At 44.0% G+C, this 19,680-nt stretch overlaps 1 protein-coding gene across 1 annotated transcript in view; it reads right to left on the bottom strand.

Annotated features, from left to right (window-relative positions):
• The window catches only part of Top3a (DNA topoisomerase III alpha), a 40,688-nt gene that overhangs the window by 15,450 nt on the left and 5,558 nt on the right, over positions 1-19,680 (bottom strand). The window contains exons 2-8 of the mRNA XM_052197124.1: positions 8,120-8,179; positions 7,250-7,323; positions 6,515-6,590; positions 3,958-4,066; positions 1,593-1,736; positions 1,301-1,471; positions 977-1,077 (exon numbers count right to left, since the gene is read on the bottom strand). Coding sequence (XP_052053084.1) covers positions 977-1,077; positions 1,301-1,471; positions 1,593-1,736; positions 3,958-4,066; positions 6,515-6,590; positions 7,250-7,323; positions 8,120-8,179 — 735 coding nt within the window. The remainder of the gene's footprint in view (positions 1-976; positions 1,078-1,300; positions 1,472-1,592; positions 1,737-3,957; positions 4,067-6,514; positions 6,591-7,249; positions 7,324-8,119; positions 8,180-19,680) is intronic.

Raw genomic sequence — 19,680 nt, 5'->3', positions numbered from 1 at the left:
AATCATACAATATAAACTCCAAAACTTTCACAGACTCTGTTAATGAAACTTAAATGGTTTGCTAATGAGGAGATTCGTATATCAAAATCCAAATTTATTTCCCAATAGAGTGGGGACCACCTATTCTTTCCAAGGAGCTCAAAAATCTGTCACTTGCTACTTAGTTGCCATTATAGCCAATTAGAAGTACAACAGGTGTTTATCATTCCATAATTCATTCATAAATTATTAATTATTAATTATTATTATTATAAATTTATTCTACTTAAACATTTTTGTTTGTTTGTTTTAAAGCCTTGGTTTCATGTATCCCAGGTTAGACTCAAAGTCACCAGGAATTGAGGTGATCCTCGCACATCCGCCCTCCAAGTACAAGCAGCATACGCTCAGCTTTCCTTGCCATTAGATCAGGGCCTACTGCCTCACAAACCAGGCCAGGCCCTGCTGCAGACTCTCCCCTAGGATGAAGACCTCCTAGGATGACAAGCTCCTGCGGTGACTCAGGCCTCAGGCTGGGAGTCTAGTGGCTGTGCAATCTCAAGCTCCCCCAGAATGACCTTGGAATAAAGCTCTACTTATCAGTGGCCAGGCTAGATTAAGTGCTTGGAACACGTCCCCAACCAAAAAACAAAACAAAACAAAACAAAACACACACACACACACACACACACACACACACACACACACACACACCATACAATTGGTTTTTCTTCTTCCACTGTCTGTTTCCCAGAGATTGTACTCAGGTTTTCAGCTTTGGCAGCAGGCATCGAGCTATCCTGCAGGCATGGAGCTATCCTGCAGGCACGGAGCTATCCTGCAGGCATGGAGCTATCCTGCAGGCACGGAGCTATCCTGCAGGCACAGGCCCCAGGAGTGTATAGTCTAAGCCAACAAGCAAGCATAGCCCAATGGGAAAGAGCTGCTGGGGAGTGTGGAGAAGGCTTCCTAGATGGCTGGTCTCAAACCTCCTTACCTCCATACACAACTGATAAAGGACAAGACAAGCTGTGTGGTTAAAGAGACGGTATCTTTTCCAGTTGAACTCTACGGTCCCATCTTTGTGGTCATGAGTTACTGTAAACAAACAGAGGTTGTCTCAGAGAAGCCATGACAGATGGAAAATGGTTTATCACAGTGAAAAAGCAAAGGGGTCTGGACACACAAGGGCCCTTTCGGTATTCTGCATCTGGGCAGGTGAAGGCAGCAGGGCAAAACAATAGCCATGCCTTTAGGAGCCCTGCAGCCCCCTGGTCTTCCTGGGGCACACAGATCCTACAGCAAAATGCTTGGGCTTTACCTTTAATTCTGTGGAAGACTTCCGGCACAAAAGCCTGAATGGCCTTGAACCTCTCCACCACAAACCCCAGCGTGGGAAACTGGCAACTGCCATAGCTGATGAGCTGCTCTGCCAGTACCTCAGGGAAAATCCTCTGGAGCCGCAGGGTCTGGAACCTCGTGAAGGCGGCTCCTGGAAAAGGAGGGCAGAGAAGGAAGGGAACAGGGAAGCAATAAGCCATGAAGCTATGTTGGCTCCATAACTTAGCACCGAGGTGCCCTCAGGTGCTGGGCAGCCCCACGTGGCTCCTCACCGATCCTCAGGTCCAGTTCCTGCCTCACGTCCACTGCGTCACTTACTCTCTGGTCAGGCTCGGTTAGGTTTTCACAGGCTGCCCTGACGGCGTGTGGTGTGATCTCAGAGAAGCGGGCTCTCAGCACCTGTAGATTGGGCTTTACTGCAAGAAGACACAGAAGCACAGATGCCAAACCTGACCATAACTGCATCTCGGCACAGAAGCAAAGCACCACGACATCCAGGCAAACCAGCATAAGACACTGGCTTGCCTTTAACCTTTTAGTTGAAATTAATGGAATGCAAATAACAAAGAGAGAAGGGTATTATAAGCTTTAATTTAAGTCTTGTCAGAAACACCTAAAGAATCTGTTCCCCCAACTGGGCCACCTTGTCTGGCCTCAGTGGAGAGGATGGAACTAGTACTGTAGCGACCGATGTGCCAGGATAGGATGATACCCAGGGGAAGGGGGGGCTGCATGGAGGAGCTAGGAGGAGAGGAGGGGCTGATAGTGAGATGTAAACAGAACAAATAAATAAATGAAAAAAAGTAAAAAGAAATAACAGTGGGATCTTTTAGGTGAACCTTTTGAGACTTAAATCTTATTTGAATTTTTTGGCTTTAATTTAGGAAAGAAAAAAAACAACTTGGAGAGTTAAAGGATCTCTTAAAATTTTGGGGATGAGGGCTGGAGAGACAAAGGTAAAGATAATGAATTCTAAACATTCTTGTGCAGTCTATGGTGTGTGCACGACCGACGGCATCCAGGAGCTCGGAGGACAGCTTACGGAGCTAGCTTTCTGCTTCCACTTCTGCATGGGGCCTGGGGATTGAACTCAGGTTGCCGAGGTTGTGTGGTAAGTGTCTCCACACACTGAGCAATCCTGCAGATCCAATTAAAGGTTCTACTGGGAGAATTTTATGTTTCTCCAGGAAAGAATACAGGACACACACTGTCCTTTAGAGTTCATACATTTAAGCTGGGCGGTGGTGGTGCACGCCTTTAGTCCTAGCACTTGGGAGGCAGAGGCAGAGGCAGAGGCAGAGAAATTTCTGAGTTTGAGGCCAGATTAGTTTATAGAGCGAGTTCCAGAATAGCCAGGGCTACACAGAGAAACCCTGTCTCAGAAAACCAAAAAAAAAAAAAAAAAAAAAAAAAAAAAAAAAAGTCATATATTTAAACTCTCAGGAGTGTTATGGATTCAGACGTAACTCTTTAAGGGTCTTTAGAGAAAATTAAAACCTATTATTTAGGGCAGAGATAGGCTTCTCACCACTTCTCAGTTACGTAAAGTCATTAACCCTGAAAGAACTAATTACATTCACTTACACCACACACACATACACACACACACACACACACACACACACACACACCATGTACTCCTGGTGCCCTCAGAGGTCAGAAGGTATCAGATTCCCCAGAACTGGAGTTTCACTTGGCTATGAACCACCATGTAGATATTAAGAACCAAACCTGGGTCCTCTGAAAGAGCACCCAGTACTTAACTACTGAGTCATCTTTCCAGGCCCAAGTATTTTGTACATTTGTTTTGTTTTTTGACACAGGGTTTTACTCTTTAGCCTTGGCTAGAAGTGCTCTGTCTTCCAGGCTGGCCTTGAACTCAGAGACCTGTCTGTCTGTCTCTGCCTCCTGTATGTTAAGATTAAAGTATGTTCAATCATACCTCTCCTTTCTAAATTTTTCATGTTTACTTATTTATTCAATGTGTCTATACATACGTGCATGCATGTCACACATGTATAGAGGAAACGTCTTTTCTCTCCTTTCCTGATGAGCCTCCTCACTGGCCTGACAGGAAAACAATCCTATCACTAAGCTTCTGCCCCAAAAACTTAACTCAGACACCATAAAAACAATATGGGCAATTAAAAAGATGAACTTTTTAAAAATTCATCATAGCTGGGCACTGGTGGCACACGCCTTTAATCCCAGCATCTGGGAGGCAGAGGCAGGTGGATCTTTGAGTTTGAGGCCAGACGGGTCTACAGAGTGATTTCTAGGACAGCCAAGGATACAAAGAGAAACTCTGTCTCAAAAACAAAAATGATTATTATTGTTTTTAATTATGTGTATGTGTGCATCTATGTGTGGCTCTGTGAATGGTTCAGGAGGAACCCTATATGGAGAAACTGTGGTTGCTAGAATAGGAATGGCCCCCATAGGCTTACCTGTTTGACTGCTTGGCCCACAGAAAGAGGCACTACTAGGAGGTGTGGCCTTGTTAGAGTAGGTGTGGCCTTATAGGAGGAAGTGTGTCACTGTGGAGGAGGGCTTTGAGGTCTAATATGCTCAAGCTAGGCCTACTGTGGCAGTCTCCCTACCCCAGCACCCAGCAGAAAAGCTTAGTAGTAGACTCACCAGCCTTGCATACATGGATAATCTCAAACCCGATGTTTTCACCTTCTCTGTCACAGTCAGTCCAGATCACCAATGCCTGACAATGCTGTGTCTCTCGTTCTAGAGTTCTCTGAGGTTATGGGGAGAAAGCACAATGAGCACAGAATGATGTGAAATTACTTAGTTCCTTTACACTGAAGAATCTGACTTAGGAGGCTGGAGAAATAGCTCAGTGGCTGCTCTTCCTGAGGACCACGTGGCAGCTCACAACCATTTATATCTCTAGTTCTAGGGGATCTGACACCCTCTTTTGATCTTTAGCTAGGCAGCACTGGGTCTGCAATCCCAGCATTTGGGAAGCTGAGGTAGATTGCTGTGAGTTTCAGGCCAGCCTGGGCTACAGAGTGAAACATGTTTCCAAAATGAAACACAAACAAACAAACAACTCAAAAACAAGAACAAGACAACAAAAGAGTCCATCAGGAAATCTGGCTGGTCTTAGAGGATTCAAGTCTCACAGGGCTGAGGGAGCAGAGAAAGCTGTTCGTGGTACAGCTGTCGGGTACAGTCCTCCGGGACTCTGTGTGCATACAAGGCTGAGGATTTCATACAACTTTGTCAACACGGTGAAATACAGAGCTCAGCCCTAAAGCGTCCAGCATCAGTGGTTCTGATTATCTTGGAGTCACGGAGTAAAGTCCTCCTGTCTCCCTCCCCAGAAAGGGTCTCCTGGAGCTCAGGCTGCCCTGCATGCGCTACCTGGTTGACAGACTTCATCTCGGGCTGCTCTGGCTCCATGTCCTCAGTGCTGAGACCACAGGCACGTGTTACCACACCTGGTTTATAGAGTATGAAGACTAAGCCAGGGGGCATCATGTCTACTAGGAACCACGCTACAAACCTAGCTCATTCCCAGGCTTGCACACGGAGTGTCATTCTAATACATTTGCCTACTTAGCACAACTAAATGGGAAATGCCTTTAACTGGTCATTTACCTGTCTACTCCTATTTATTATTATTATTATTATTATTATTATTATTGTATTATTATTATATCAGCAGCAGCAGCATCGTGTGTGGGAGGGCATGCGGATGCCACAGGACTTCACAAACTCAGTTGTTTTTTCACCTTAAAAATAATTTAAATTTTTTATTATTTTTAATTACATGTACATGTTAGTGTGTGGGAAATGTGCATTTGAATGTAGCTACTGAAGGGCCAGAGGTACTGGATTCCCTAAGCTGGAGTAGAGGAGGTTGTGTGCTGTCTGAGGCGTGTGCTAGGAATTGAAGCCAAGTCCACTCAAAGAGGAGCATGTGTTCTTAGCTACAGAGCCATCTCTTCCACCTGGTATTTTTATTTCCAATATTTTTCATTTGTGTATATGTGTGTGTTTCCGTGTGAGTATATACCACAGGTGTGTGGGTTCCTTCAGAGGCCAGAAGAGGATGTCTGATCCCCTGCAGGAGGATTACAGGTACTTGAGAGCTGCCCACCTGAGTTCTGGGGACTGAACTTGGGTCCTTTGGAAGAACAGAAAACACTTTTCAGCACTGAGCCGCCTCGAGCCCTCTTACACTTCTACTCTGGCTCCTGGCCTGACAATTTTCTTTGTTGACACAGGGTCTCACTATGTAGTCCTGATTGGCCTGGAACTTGCTATGTAGATCAGGCTGGTCTCAAACTGAGAGATCTGCTGGCCTTTGCTTCATGACAATCAACTTTTAAACAACAAATTAAACTTTGTAACTTTTCTAAGACAAGGACTTGCTAAGTAGTCCTCACTGGCCTTGACCTTACAATGATTCTCCTGCCCTCTCCCTTGGAAGAGATGATATGAGTCCATGTTGTTCCATCTTACTTCCAAGCTTCTGTAGTTTACCTACGGGTGAGGTGGGAGCTAGAATGAACGATTTAGTAATATTTATTTCTTGAGTTTCATTTTTTTTTTCTTTTTTGGTTTTTTCGAGACAGGGTTTCTCTGTGTAGCCCTGGCTGTCCTGGAACTCACTTTGCAGACCACGCTGGTCTCAAACTCAGAAAGAAATCCATCTGCCTCTGCCTCCTGTGCTGGGATTAAAGGTGTGCGCCACCACCGCCCGGCGAGTTTCATTTTTAAAGGGTTCATATAGTTCTTTGGATACTGAGTTTAGACTCAGGGTGATGGCTCAGCACTTGAGAGTTCAAAAAGAGTATCTGTGCAAGGTGAGGCCAGCCTGGGCTACATGGCAAGACCCTGTCTTTGAAACAAAACCCTTTATACAATAAGTGTATGTATGTATTAAAATAGGAATATTTTAAAGGCATGATACTGTTTGGGCATGGTGGTGTACACCTTAATTCCAGCAGCAGCAAGTGGATTTCTCTGAGTTCAAGGTTGGTCTACCTAGTTAGTTATTGTATTCTGGACCAGACAAGTTTACATAGTGAGACTCTGGCTCAAACAAACAAATAAATAATCAATTATATATTGAGGTTGGTGGAAATTCCAATGCATTAAAAACATAGAAATCAGTCAGTCTAGTGATTTCTGGTTGTTTTCAATCTCAGAGTCCCATGTCGTCCAGAGATCTTACCTTGATGTCTATAAAGTTTTCTGGGCAATACTTTTCAATTTCTGCTTCAAAGAGGACAAGAGGATTGCAGCTGTGCCTAGAACAGAAATGCAATTACAAAAGCCTTTACCAGCACAGAAGAGAGCCCTCTGCACTAAGAATGTATGACTACAGCAGGCTCACAAGTGGCCCTCCCACAGGAAATGGCCTAGAGAAGCTGAGAACAGAGACACGACTCGGAAGGCTGAAGCAGAAGAACCACTAGGTGCCAGGAATTAAAAACCAGCCTGAGCAGAACAACAGACCATGACTCAAAACCAAACCAAACCAAAACCCAAAACAACCACATGCCAGATATTAACTTGGAAAGATGAGTCAGAAGGACTGGAGAAAGACCATGTCTCACAAGACAGAAAAGGAGGAAAACTGGCCAGAGGATTAAAAGCTATGACTTTCTACATAGCGTACTGTCCACTTTGCCAATCAGAGAAGAAACTCTGGAATCCATTCATGCACATCTGCAATAGAATAAACGCAATCCGGGTTGCACTGAAAAGAGTATATTTAGGGGAATATCTCAAAGTGAGTGTTAATTCTAAGGTATGATGAAGGCTTGCAGCAGGTCATGTAACCTTAGGTAATTCTAGAATTATAAGTTAGTATTTACAAATTATTATAAATGACGTGGTATGATCAACATGCTTCAAAATCCCTGTAATGTTTGTCACAACTTATTTCCTTACTAATTGTACTGACCATTTCCGAAACTGCATCTGGAAGTCATGAGCCAGCAAGTGTCCAGAGACTGAAGTCATTATCATAGTAACATTCTGAAAAAAGACAAAACTGTAGTTAGTCTTTCTGTAGTTGTACTTTGCCAAATCATTCAAAGGAAAGGAAAAGAACTAACAAAACTATGAACAAACACAGCTGATGGAGAAGAAAGGAACTAACTGTAACTCTGTAACTCTGTAAAACCAAAACCACGTTGATACAGCACCATTCATACTACTCTCTCTCCATATTTAATTAAGGCTTATCTTTCTGTGGTCCTGGCTGTCCTGGCTCTCCATATGGTAGCCTAGGCTGGCATCAAACTCACAGAGATTGCCTGCCTCTGCATCCCAGGTGCTGGGATTAAAGTGCTACCATTTTTTATTAATAACAAAAAACCCTAGGGGGTTAAAGATCAGAGGATCCAGCTGCTGGTCATTTCTGAATTAGTGACTGGTGGGGAGGTCCCAGTGCATTATGGGTGGTGCCACCCCTAGGCTGGTGGTCTTGGCTTCTATAAGAAAGCAGCTCAATAAGCAAGCCAGTAAGCTACACTCCTCCATTGTCTGTGCATCAACTCCTACCTCTAGGTTACTGCTTGCCTTGAGTAACTATCCTGACTTCCTTTGATGATAAACTGTGATCGGAAGATAACCTGAATAAACACTTTCTTCCTGAAGTTGCTTTGATCATGGTGTTTCATAACATCAATAGTAACCCTATGACTCCTGGCTAGGTTGCAAGTTAAAAATAGCCCTCCTGCCTCAGCTTCCCAAATGCTAGGATTATCATGGCTAGCCACCATGTCTGCCTTATATGTCAGCTTTATGATGGAAACACTTCAGCACTTACCTGGCCATACAGATGATAGTCAAATTCATAAATCTTGTTGAATTTAGAAAGGCCTTCTTTCTGTAAAGCACAAGAAAAATATGTAAAAATTCAAATCATATTTAAAAACGAATAACTCCCCAACATAAAAACTGAGCACTACCCAGAGAAGGGGAGAAGAGAACACTAAAACAGCAACAAGCCAGGTGCAACTTGACACTCGGGCATTCAAGACGCTAAGAGTAGTGTAGGCTTTGAAGCCTGCTTTGGCTACAAAGACCAACTTCAAACAAACAAACAAACAAACAAACAAACATCGCATTTCCTAAACATAAAGATTAAACAGGCTGGGCTGTAGCTTAACAGATGATGTTTGCCTAGCATGCGCAAAAACATAGGTTCAATCTCCAGTAACACAAAATAGAAAAGTAAGTTAGCTGGATGTGGTGGCTCGCGACTTCAATCTCAGCACTTAGGAGGGAGAAGCAGGAGGATTCTTAGTTTGAGGCCAGCCTGGTCTACAGAGTAAGTTCCAGGACAGCCGGACTACTCAGAAAAACCCTGTCTCGAAAAGTAAAAACAGAACAAAACAAAAGCTTTCTTTTTATAAGAGTTGGCTTGGTCTCTTCACAGCATCAGAACAGTGACTAAGACACAAACGTATAAGAAAACACATACACTACACACACACAAACACACTCCTCTAATCCCAGAAATTGAGATGTGGAAATGGAAGGATCATGAATTTAAAGTTATCTTTGACTATATCCTGAGTCCAATGTTAACCTAGTTAAATGAAACCTAGGCTTAAAAAACAAAAAACAAAAAACAAAACAACCAAACAAAACACCAAGTTCAAACTAGAAAAACAACCAAAAAAAAAAAAAAAAAAAAAGGAAATCATGCAATCTAAAGTTTCTGCCTTCTTTTTATTGTTTTTCTATAATAACTTGGCTTCTTGTTTATTTGTTTGTTTTGTTTTTTGGATTTGGTTATTTGGAGACAGGGTTTCTTTGTATAGCCCTGGCTGTCCTAGAACTTACTCTGTAGACCAGGCTGGCCTCGAACTCAGAAATCCGACTGCCTCTGCCTCCCAGAGTGCTGGGATTACAGGCGTGCGCCACCACCGCCTGGCGGTTTGTTTGTTTCATATATGTGAAAGTTTTATCTGTGTGTATATGTACTATGTGCATGCCTGGTCAGAAGAGAACTTTGCTATAGCCAGAGCACCTGCTGTCTTGTTATATGTGTTGGTTCACTTTAATAATTTGTAGTGTAAGAAAGAAGAAGGAAGGGAAAGAGGAGAGGGGAGGAGAGGAGAGGGAGGGGCGGTAGAGGAGGAGGAGAGGGGGAGGAAGAGGAAGAAGAGGAGGATTAGTATAGTAATAGTAGTAGTCAGGGGCTAGAGAGATAATTTAGCAATTAAGAGCACTGGCTGTTCTTGCAGAGGACCCAGGTTTAATTCTCAACACCCGGTGGGCAGTGGTGGCCCACTCCTGTAATCCCAGCACTTGGGAGATAGAGGCAGGTGGATTTCTGAGTTCGAGGCCAGCCTGGTCTACAGAGGGAGTTCCAGGATAGCCCGGGCTATACAGAGAAACCCTGTCTCAAAAAAACAAAAAAACCAAAAAAAACAAGAAAACAAAAAAACTCAACACCCACGTGGTAGATCAGAACCATCTGTAACTCTAGCTCTTTTCTGACCTCTGTGGAGACCAGGCACTCATACGGTATGGCACACATACAAGCAGGCAAAATAATCATACACGTAAAAATTTTAAATGAAAAAAATATCTTCTTTACTCAATGAGATAGAGAGCCCTTACAAGGTAACTGATAACAATAGCTATCTAGTAAACTCTTTTTTAAAGACAAGATTCTTGTCGGGCAGTGGTGGTGCACGCCTGTAATCCCAGCACTCTGGGAGGCAGAGGCAGGTGGATTTGAATTCGAGGCCAGCCTGGTCTACAGAATGAGTTTCAGGACAGCCAGGGCTACACAGAGAAACCCTGTCTTGAAAAAAACCAACCAACCAACCAACCAAACAAACAAACAAACAAACACCCCCCCCCCAAAAAAAGACAAGATTCTCATGTAGCTTAGGCTGTCCTCAAACTTCTATAGCTAAGGATGACTTTAAACTTCTTATCCTCCTGCTTCCACTTTGCCAGTGCTGGGATCACCATGCCTTGTCTAGTCAGTCTAGTAAGCGATAATGAAGAATACACTCTATGTGTATTGCTAGATTCTTGGTTTGCTTTGGGTTTTGTTTTTTGAGACAGGATTTCTCTGGTAGTCCTGGCTGTCCTGGAACTCACTATGAAGGCTTGCCTAGAACTCAGAGATCTACCTGCCTCTGCCTTCAAAGCACTGAGATTAAAGATGCATGCTGTCTTGCTTCCTTCTTTTTAAATCCCTAGTATAAAGCTGCCATGAGCACAACTTCATTTTGAGTTGTGTGTATGCCTAAGACATTAGAATTTAGATGTCTTAAAGGCAGGGATTCTTTTACACACTGACCATGTGATTATTACGGAAAGGCTGTTTTAGGGAGATCTAGAATTTAGATGTCATTAGAATTTAGATGTCTTAAAGGCAGGGATTCTTTTACACACTGACCATGTGATTATTACGGAAAGGTTGTTTTAGGGAGATCTGGTTACCTCTTAGGGAGGTAGCATATTATAGAATATGTGGACAAGAAGCTAGATAACTAAACTCCTTGATGATAGATGAATTGGGGGGGCTGGAGAGATGACTCAGCAGTTAACAGCACTGACTGCTCTTCCAGAGGTCCTGAGTTCAATTCCCAGCAACCACATGGTGGCTACCAACCATCTCTAATGGGATCAGAGGCCCTCTTCTGGTGTATCTGAAGACAGCTACTGTGTACTCATGTTAAAAGATGAATTGGGTAGGAGAGACGGCTCAGTGGTTAAGAGCACAGGCCACTCTTCTGAAGGACCCAGGTTCAATTCCCAGCATCCACATAGAGGCTCACAAAAGTCTGTAACTCTAGACCAATGGGATCTGATGCCTTCTGGCCTCCACCTCTATAGGAGTCCGCCATTTCCAAATACATTCACTTAGGGCTGACCCCTATGAGGGGACCCTAAGTAAGATCCCTATGCTTCATTTGTTTAAGATGACTCCTGTGCTTCCTGTCTGTAGCAGGTAAGGAGCTTCTCCACATCCACCAACTCTTGACTATGTTTTTGCCTTTGTACTCACCAAGATTTGAGATTTCAAACCTGTATTCAGTTATAATATTTGCAAATATTTCAAAAACCCTACATTTGCAAGATTATGGTTAATTTACTTAAACTTTCTTTATGGATTTTGTTTTACGTATATAAGTGTTTTGCCTGTGTGGCTATCTGTGTACCACAAGCATGCAGTGTTCATGGAAGCCAGAAGAGGCATCTGATCTCATGGATGTAGAGTTACAGGATTTGATCTGCCGTGTGGTGCTGGACATCAAACCTGGGTCCTCCACAAGAGCAGCCAGTGCTCTCAACAGGCGAGTCACCTCTCCAGCCCCACCTTTCAACTTTTTAACCTCTCTACCCTGTGGGACAGTATAAGGCAGTCTGTGGCCTGGTTGAGCAAGGCTTACTCCGGAGACCCAGTAGAACATTCTACAAGGGACGGAACCAGTGAGCCATGCTCCCTGACTCTTCAACTCCTGAACCCTGTGGCCATCGTTCTGGCTGGACGCCACCCCTACAGTCACCTGGCTACTGCCAGGTTTCCCCTGCCCACGGTTACCTGGCAACAGCGAGGTAACCCAGCCCACTATAAAAGGAAGCTTCTTGCCCGGTGTTGGTGGCGCACGCCTGTAATCCCAGCACTCTGGGAGGCAGAGGCAGGCGGATTTCTGAGTTAGAGACCAGCCTGGTCTACAGAGTGAGTTCCAGGACAGGCAGGGCTATACAGAGAAACCCTGTCTCGAAAAAAACCAAATCCAAAAAAAAAAAAAAAAAAAAAAAGGAAGCTTCTTGCCCCTCCTCATTCTCTCTCGGTTTTTCTCTCTCCTTGCTCTTGTCCCCCTAGTCTCTCCATTCTTTCCCCTCTTTCCACGTGGTCATGGCCAGCTCTCATCCCTCTATCTTCTCTTTCTCTCTTTACTTTTATCCCTCCTTTTCTCTTCCTACTTTTCTATAATAAAGCATTGTAACTGTAAACTGTCTCTCCTTATCAAAACCTGCCGCATAGGAGCATGGAGCAGGCCTCAGCGTTTCCAGCCACCAGGGAAGAACCCAGCCTCTTCTCTACAGGTACCTGGGAGGCCCATTCAGAACTGCCTTCTGCGCAAGGACCTCCCTCCCCACTACCCAGGCAGCCTCTCTCTCTCTAGGTACTCAGGCGCCCGCTGTCCCTACCCCGGTGCAGGCTTTGCCTGCCAGTTTTTCTGGCCTCTCGGACTCGCCTTTTTCCTCACACTACCCTGCCCCCCCGCCCCCCACTTTCTTCTCCATCTCTCTATAAAAACCCAGAGTTCAGAACTCTGACTTCTCCAATAGAGAACTCTGTGGCTGTCCTCCCTTGTCCTGCCTTTTACTCTTCAATCCTCTGCTGTTAGTGACTATGAAACTCAGTAGCTCCAACAGTCCTGCCACTTACAAGTGGTACGCAGTGGGGTGGTACGCAGGCAGTGGGGTGGTACGCAGGTAAAGGTGCTTGCCATGCAAGCCTCCCAGTCTAGAGTTGATAACGTGGACTAAAGGTGGACGGAACACTGACTCCACACACCTAAAGTGGCACACATTCCTCCTTACCTCCTCACATATACACACACACTAAGAAAAGCAAAATGAACAAAAACTTGACCAGGCTTCTCTCAGTTGGTACAGAATAGCACCTTGCTAAAATTTGAAACCTTTCCCCAGTTCACCTAGGACTAGGAAGGAATAACTTCAACATTAATAAAGTTAACACATGTCATAGTGAAAGGATGAACACTTTCTCTTTAACAGCAGTAAAGATTAGCCTTTGGTCCCAGCACTGGGGTCTCTGAGTTTGAGGCCAGCCTGGCCTACAGGATGAGTTTCAAGACAGCCAAGGCTACACAGAGATACCCTGCCTCGAAAAAACAAACAAACAAGAGCTCAGTAACAACACTAGCACATCCATTCTTGGCCCTATCCTAGAAGTTCCAGCTGGAACGCTCTGGCAAAGAAAAGAAATAGAGGACAACAGGATTGAAAAAGGAGAAAGAACCTTTATTGCAGACAATATTAGTTTAGTTTGTTTGTTTGTTGGTTGGTTGGTTTGGTTTTTTTTTTTTATTAAACAAAATTTTACTGTGTGGCCCTGGCTGGCCTAGAACTCATAAAGATTCCCTGCTCTGCCTCCTGAGTGCTAAGATTAAAGACCTGTGCCATTAGGCTTCGCTTACCATGATCTTTTTTGAGATGGCATTTCACCAGGCAACACTGGCTAATATTAAACTCACAGAAATCTGTTTGCCTCTGAGTTCTGAGATTAAAGGCATGTACCATCACACCTGGTCCAACACCTCCTTTTCTAAGTGAAAAATTCTATGTGAAAAGGAGTAACAAAAAATAATAGACAGTTCCATCAAAATTGCAGGATACACATTCAACACAAAAATCATTACTGTGAGCTGCCCATGGTTTATACAGCGTTTAGAAAGCTGAGGCAGGAAGATTGCCACAAAATCAAATTCAAGGCCACCTTACAAGTCCCCTCCACACTCTGTATCTCAGGCCACATTCTCCTGTCCAATATGCATTTTTCTCCCACTACAACTATGCTAACCTAGCTCAGGTGTCTTTTCCTCCTAAAAGGTGTGACTGTGCTCATGCATGCCTTTCAAGTGCCCCTATTGACAATTAGATAAGGCTAATACATTTCCTCTATCGGACTAAGGAGGTAATTCCGGACCTCCCTGATGGGAATCTAGGTGTTGGAACATTGCTTTACTTAATGTATCAACTGGGTTCTAAAGGAAAGAGTTTCCTTTGTACCTATAATAGGTTGAGCCAAAAGGGTAGCTTTCCCCTGCCCCATGGTTGCTTCTTGACAAAGTTAACTTGGAAAAATACAGGAAGGATCCATCAAGGTCACAGGCATTAAAGTCAGGTAGGGTCATGATGGTGCAGGTGGCTAGTATGCTAGGCTTCCCTTCCTCACGCTGCCAATAAGGGAGGATGGGTATAAGAGCTCAGGCAACACTGCTGAGTGTGCTCTTTCTCCTGTCCTGTGGTTGTTCATGAAAGGAGATGGAAAACTCAGGAAGATCTGTAGATGGTGTTCTGGAGAAGACAAAGGAGACATGGAAGACTTTTCAGTGGATGATCTTTTTGTTTTGGACAGTAAGAAGGCACCCCTAACTGTATCGGTTTAATTCAGACCTTCAAAGGGGAAAAGGCCTGGTACTTTTCTGCATTCAATCCTGGCCTAGATTTAGACTGGAGAATAATGAAAATGGCTTCTAAAGAAAAATATCAATTGGAGTTCTTCCTTATCCTACAAAAAGCTCTTTGTAAGAATGAGGACACTTGGAGTTTCCTAAGATTGCCTGTTCCCTTGTGCTGGTACATTCTGATAAGGGGTACCAACTTTCAAGGTCTGAAATGATTTCAGAAAGCTAACACAGATAAAGGCAGACGCCTCTGTCAGCTTCATCCTCCTTGGCCGGGAGTGCTGGCTGCCACATGTCTATGACTGTACAAAGGTTGTTTTTTTTGTTTTTTGTTTTGTTTTGGTTTTTTTTTAAGATTTATTACTGTATCTAAGTACACTGTAGCTGTCTTCTGTCACATCAGAAGAGGGTGTCAGATCTTCTTATGGATGGTTGTGAGCCACCATGTGGTTGCTGGGATTTGAACTCAGGACCTTTGGAAGAGCAGTCAGTGCTCTTTAACTGCTGAGCCATCTCTCCGGACCCACAAAGTTTTTTTGTTAATTAATTAATTAGTTAATTTTTTACTTATTCACTTTATATTCCACTCACTGCTGGCAACATCTTTTGGGATTGTCCTTGCTCCAGCTGTTCGGGACTCCCATGAAGACGGAGCTGCACATCTGCTATACATGTGCAGGAGGCCTGGGTCCAGCCCATGTGTGTTCTTCAGCTGGTGGGTCAGTCTCTGAGAGCCCCGAGGGTCCAGGTTAGTTGACTCTGTTGATCTTCCTATGGGATTCCTAGGATCCCTTAAGGGAACCTTATAAAACGTAAAGGTACCTTTTCATTGCTGTGATAGAACACTGTGACCACAACAACTTACAGAAGGAAGTTTGGCTTATGGTTCCAGAGGTTCATAGTGGAACAGAGAACATGGCAGCAGCAGGTCTGGTGGCTGGGAAGCAAGCTGAGAAAAAGCACACGTCTTAAACAGCAAGCACAAAGCAGAGATGGGAGTGTGGCTTTTAAAACTTCAAAATCTGGGTGTGGTAGAACATTAATACCAACACTCAGGAGACAGAGGCTAGACTAGTCTACATAGCAAACTCCAGGATAACATAAAGAGATCCTGTCTAAAAATACCAAAAAACCAAATAGATAAAAGAAAAAACCCCACCAAACAAAAAAAAAACCAACCCCCCCCAATACAAAAAAGGAAGCAAGCAAATAAACCCCCAAACCGGCCCCCAGTGACGTATTTCTTCTAGCAAGGCCACACCTCCTAAACCCTCCCAAACAGTGATACCAGCTGGGACAAGTGTTCAAATGTCCCTGTGTATGGTTGACACTCATCTGCGGTTCTGTTTTCTTTTTCTTTTTTTGGTTTATTTTTTTGGATTTGTTTTTTTTTTTTTTTTTTTTTTTTTTTTTTTTTTTGAGACAGGGTTTCTCTGTATAGCCCGGGCTGTCCTGGAACTCAGAAATCTGCCTGCCTCTGCCTCCCAGAATGCTGGGACCACTGCCCAGCTCTTCTGGTTTCAGTATATATGGGTATACTGCCTGGATGTATGTCTGTGCACCACACGTGCAATGTGAGGCCAAGAGAGGGCAGTAGATCCCCTGGAACTAAAGTTACAGCTGGTTGTGAGCCACCATGCGGATGCTGACAATTAAATCCAAGTCCTGTGGAAGAGCAGTCAGTGCTCTTAACCCCCGAGCCATTATGCTATGATATAAATATGCTCGGAGTGCACGTGGATGGCTGCAAGCTTACCCGTAGAGAGGACACAGGGCTCTGCCTGGAGTCTCCTAGCTAACCTGCCACTCCAGCATGACAGCCTTATGGGGGCTCCTCAGGTGATTCCTGCTGGCACACAGACACTGGCTGTGCTGTCTACCTGCTGCCTCTCTGTCTGCTAATTACTGCTCACTCAGAAGCAAAAGCACCATTTCAGGTCAGTCTCTGAACTTTAGAGAACACGAAGACTTTTAGCGGGCATGTGTTTTCATTTTCCTCCCCCTCTTCAAGGAAGATCTGTGCACTGAGCACACTGCGAGAGGGTAACAGACTGAGACGTAACTAGACTACCGCTGCAGGCTGGCCTGGGTTTTCTATGAGCTTTGCTTGGTACCTACAAACCTCATAGTTTAACAACAGGTATACAAGTGATCTTAATCTATCACATGCCTTAGATATAATTTAAACTTAATTGTTCTTTAATAAGATGGTCCATTTATTTGCTAATGTTATATGTCTCATGATATTAAAAAAGGGAGGCAGTAAATAGAAAAATCAAATGCTAGAAGGATGTAAGAAAAATAACATTGGGGCTGGAGAGATGGCTCAAAGATTAAAAGCAGTGGCTGCTCTTCCAGAGGACCTTAGATCAATTCCCAGAACCCACATGGCAGTTCACAACTGTCTTTAATTCCAGTTCTAGGGGATCTGACACCCTCACACAAACATGCAGGCAGAACACCAATGTACATAAAATAATAAAAAAATTCAAAAACTCACCAAGTGTGAGTTTAAAAAAAGAACTAAAATAAAAAAATATTTTTAGTCTTTCTAAAGGATTTTCTAAAATGATTTCTGTATGATAAGATTTTGCCCTTGATAAGATAGCTACTTATTTAAAGAATGGGAAAGATTAAGACAAAGCAAAGAAACCTTTACAACTCAGGAAAGGACTGAGTTATATAAAGTATATAGAGGATGAATGAGACTTAGAAATGATATACAATATTAATGTTTCTTCCTTCCTTCCTTTTTTCCTTCCTTCCTTTCTTCTTTGAGACAGGGTTTGTTTACATAGCTCTAGCTGTCCTAAAACTCACACTGTAGACCAGGCTGGCCTTGAACTCATAGAGATCTACCTGTTTCTGCCTCCTGTGTACTAGTATTAAAGTCATATGCCACTGCACCTGACTTGAAAATAGTATGTTTTGGCCCACACCTGCAGTACCTGTTCTAGTCCCCTGTCTGTTACAGTGATAAAGCATTCTTACCAAAAGCAATGTAGAGGAGGAAATGATGGTTACAGTCCACAACTGAGGGAAGTCAAGATCAGGAACTCAAAACAGCAACCAGGGAGGGACACTGCTTGCTGGCTCATGCTTAGCTAGGTTTCTTATACCGCCCAGGACCACCTCTCAGACAATTGTGCCGCCCACTAGAGGCTGAGCCTCCTACATCAATAAACAAGACAACCTCCTAAAGGCATGGCCATGGGCCAATCTGAGCTGGGCAGTCACCCACTTAAGACACCCCCACACACACCCCACACACTCACACACACTCTCACACACACACTCACTCACCCACTTAAGACACCCCAACACACACACACACACTCTCACTTACCCACTTAAGACACCCCACCACATACACACACACTCACTTAAGATACCCCACCACACACACACACACACTCACTCTCTCACACACTCACTCACCCACTTAAGACACCCCACCACACACATACACACTCACTTCTCTCTCTCTCTCTCTCTCTCTCTCTCTCTCTCTCTCTCTCTCTCTCTCACACACACACACACACACACACACACACTCCCTCTCTCTCTCACACTCCCCCCCCCCCTCTCTCTCTCTCTCACACACACACACACACACACACACACACACACACACACGGTATGGTTTTTTTTTTCACCTGTCTAAGGGCTCATACTCCCTAGTTTAAGACTACACGAGATATTATTTGGGCAACCATTCCTCACTAGTGATTTTCTTCCTGATAATGAAAATGCTGTCCAGATTCAGGATTTCAGATCTTGGTTCAATTTCAATATTCCTCCCCTCTCCTTAATAAATAAAATTAAAAAAAAAAAAAAAAAGAAAGCATTAGGCTGGTTGGTGGTGAAGCACACCTTTAATCTCAGCAGCTCAGGACGCTGAGGCAGGGGGAATGCTGCAAGTATTAGTCAAGCCTGAGCTACAGAGTGAGACACTGGGTTTTAGTTTCCATTCCTGCTGCCGTAACAAAAGCAACTTAAGGAAGAGGGATTTATTTGGATCACAATTTCAGATTACAGTCCATCCTGGCAGGGAAATCACAGCAGAAGAACTTTGGGAAAGAAATGGTCGTGTTACACACAGGTGAAAACAGAGAGCAATGAACTAATGCATGCATGCCTGTGTACAGCATGCCCGTGTACAGACTGCCTGTGTACAGCATGCCCGTGTACAGCCTGCCTGTGTACAGACTGCCCGTGTACAACATGCCCATGTACAGCCTGCCTGTGTACAACATGCCCGTGTACAGCCTGCCTGTATACAGCTGCCCAGGTACAGCATGCCTGTGTACAGCATGTCTGTGTACAGTATGCCTGTGTACAGCTTGCCTGTGTACAGCATGTCTGTGTACAGCTGCCCGTGTACAGCTTGCCTGTGTACAGCATGTCTGTGTACAGCTGCCCATGTACCGCATGATCGTGTACAGCTTGCCTTCTTCACTTTTACACACTCCAGGATCCCTGTCTAGGGAAGAGTTGCTACCTTTATTAACACAACCAAGATAAACCCCTACAGATATTTTCCCAGAAACAACTAATCTACCCAATCTTCTATGGAGACTTTCTTCCCAGGGGAATCTAGACTGTGCCAAGTTGACATTTTTATATCTCTACAACAATGGAAACAAATTCCAATGAAAAAACGTAATCTTTATTAATGTAGCTATTTCACTGGCCTCTTTATGAAAACTTTACAGACTTTAGTGCAAAGCAAAAAAAGCTGATCCTAAAATTCACATGGAACCGTATTGGTTCTGTAAGATCAAAACAGCCCTGAAAGAAAAAAACAGCTGGAGGACTCGACTGTCTAAGTTTCAAAACTTGCTATAAAACTACAATAACTAGAATCATCAGATTTAATTAAAAACAAACAAACAAACAAACCTGTAGTGGTCATGAGCGCTAAGAGTATAGCTGAATGGCAGAACCTGCTTGGTTGGCGAAACTTTCGACATTTCGTGTGAAGGGCAGAGGTAAGATGTCAGGTGCCTTCCTCATGGCTCTACCTCACTTGTTTAAGTAGGGTTCCTCCCTGAACCTGGAGCTTGCCAGAGTCCGCCAGACTGGATGGCTAGCAAGTCCCGGGGATCCTCCTGCCTCTGCCTTCAGAGTGTGAGGGTTACAGGTGCACATGGTCACCAGGAAGTGCACACCGTCACCAGGAGGTGCACACGGT

This window comes from Apodemus sylvaticus, chromosome 10 (assembly GCF_947179515.1).
Source record: "Apodemus sylvaticus chromosome 10, mApoSyl1.1, whole genome shotgun sequence".
NCBI lineage: Eukaryota > Metazoa > Chordata > Mammalia > Rodentia > Muridae > Apodemus > Apodemus sylvaticus.
Note: the sequence above shows the minus strand (reverse complement) of the source record. Positions and strands in the feature narration are given on the sequence as shown.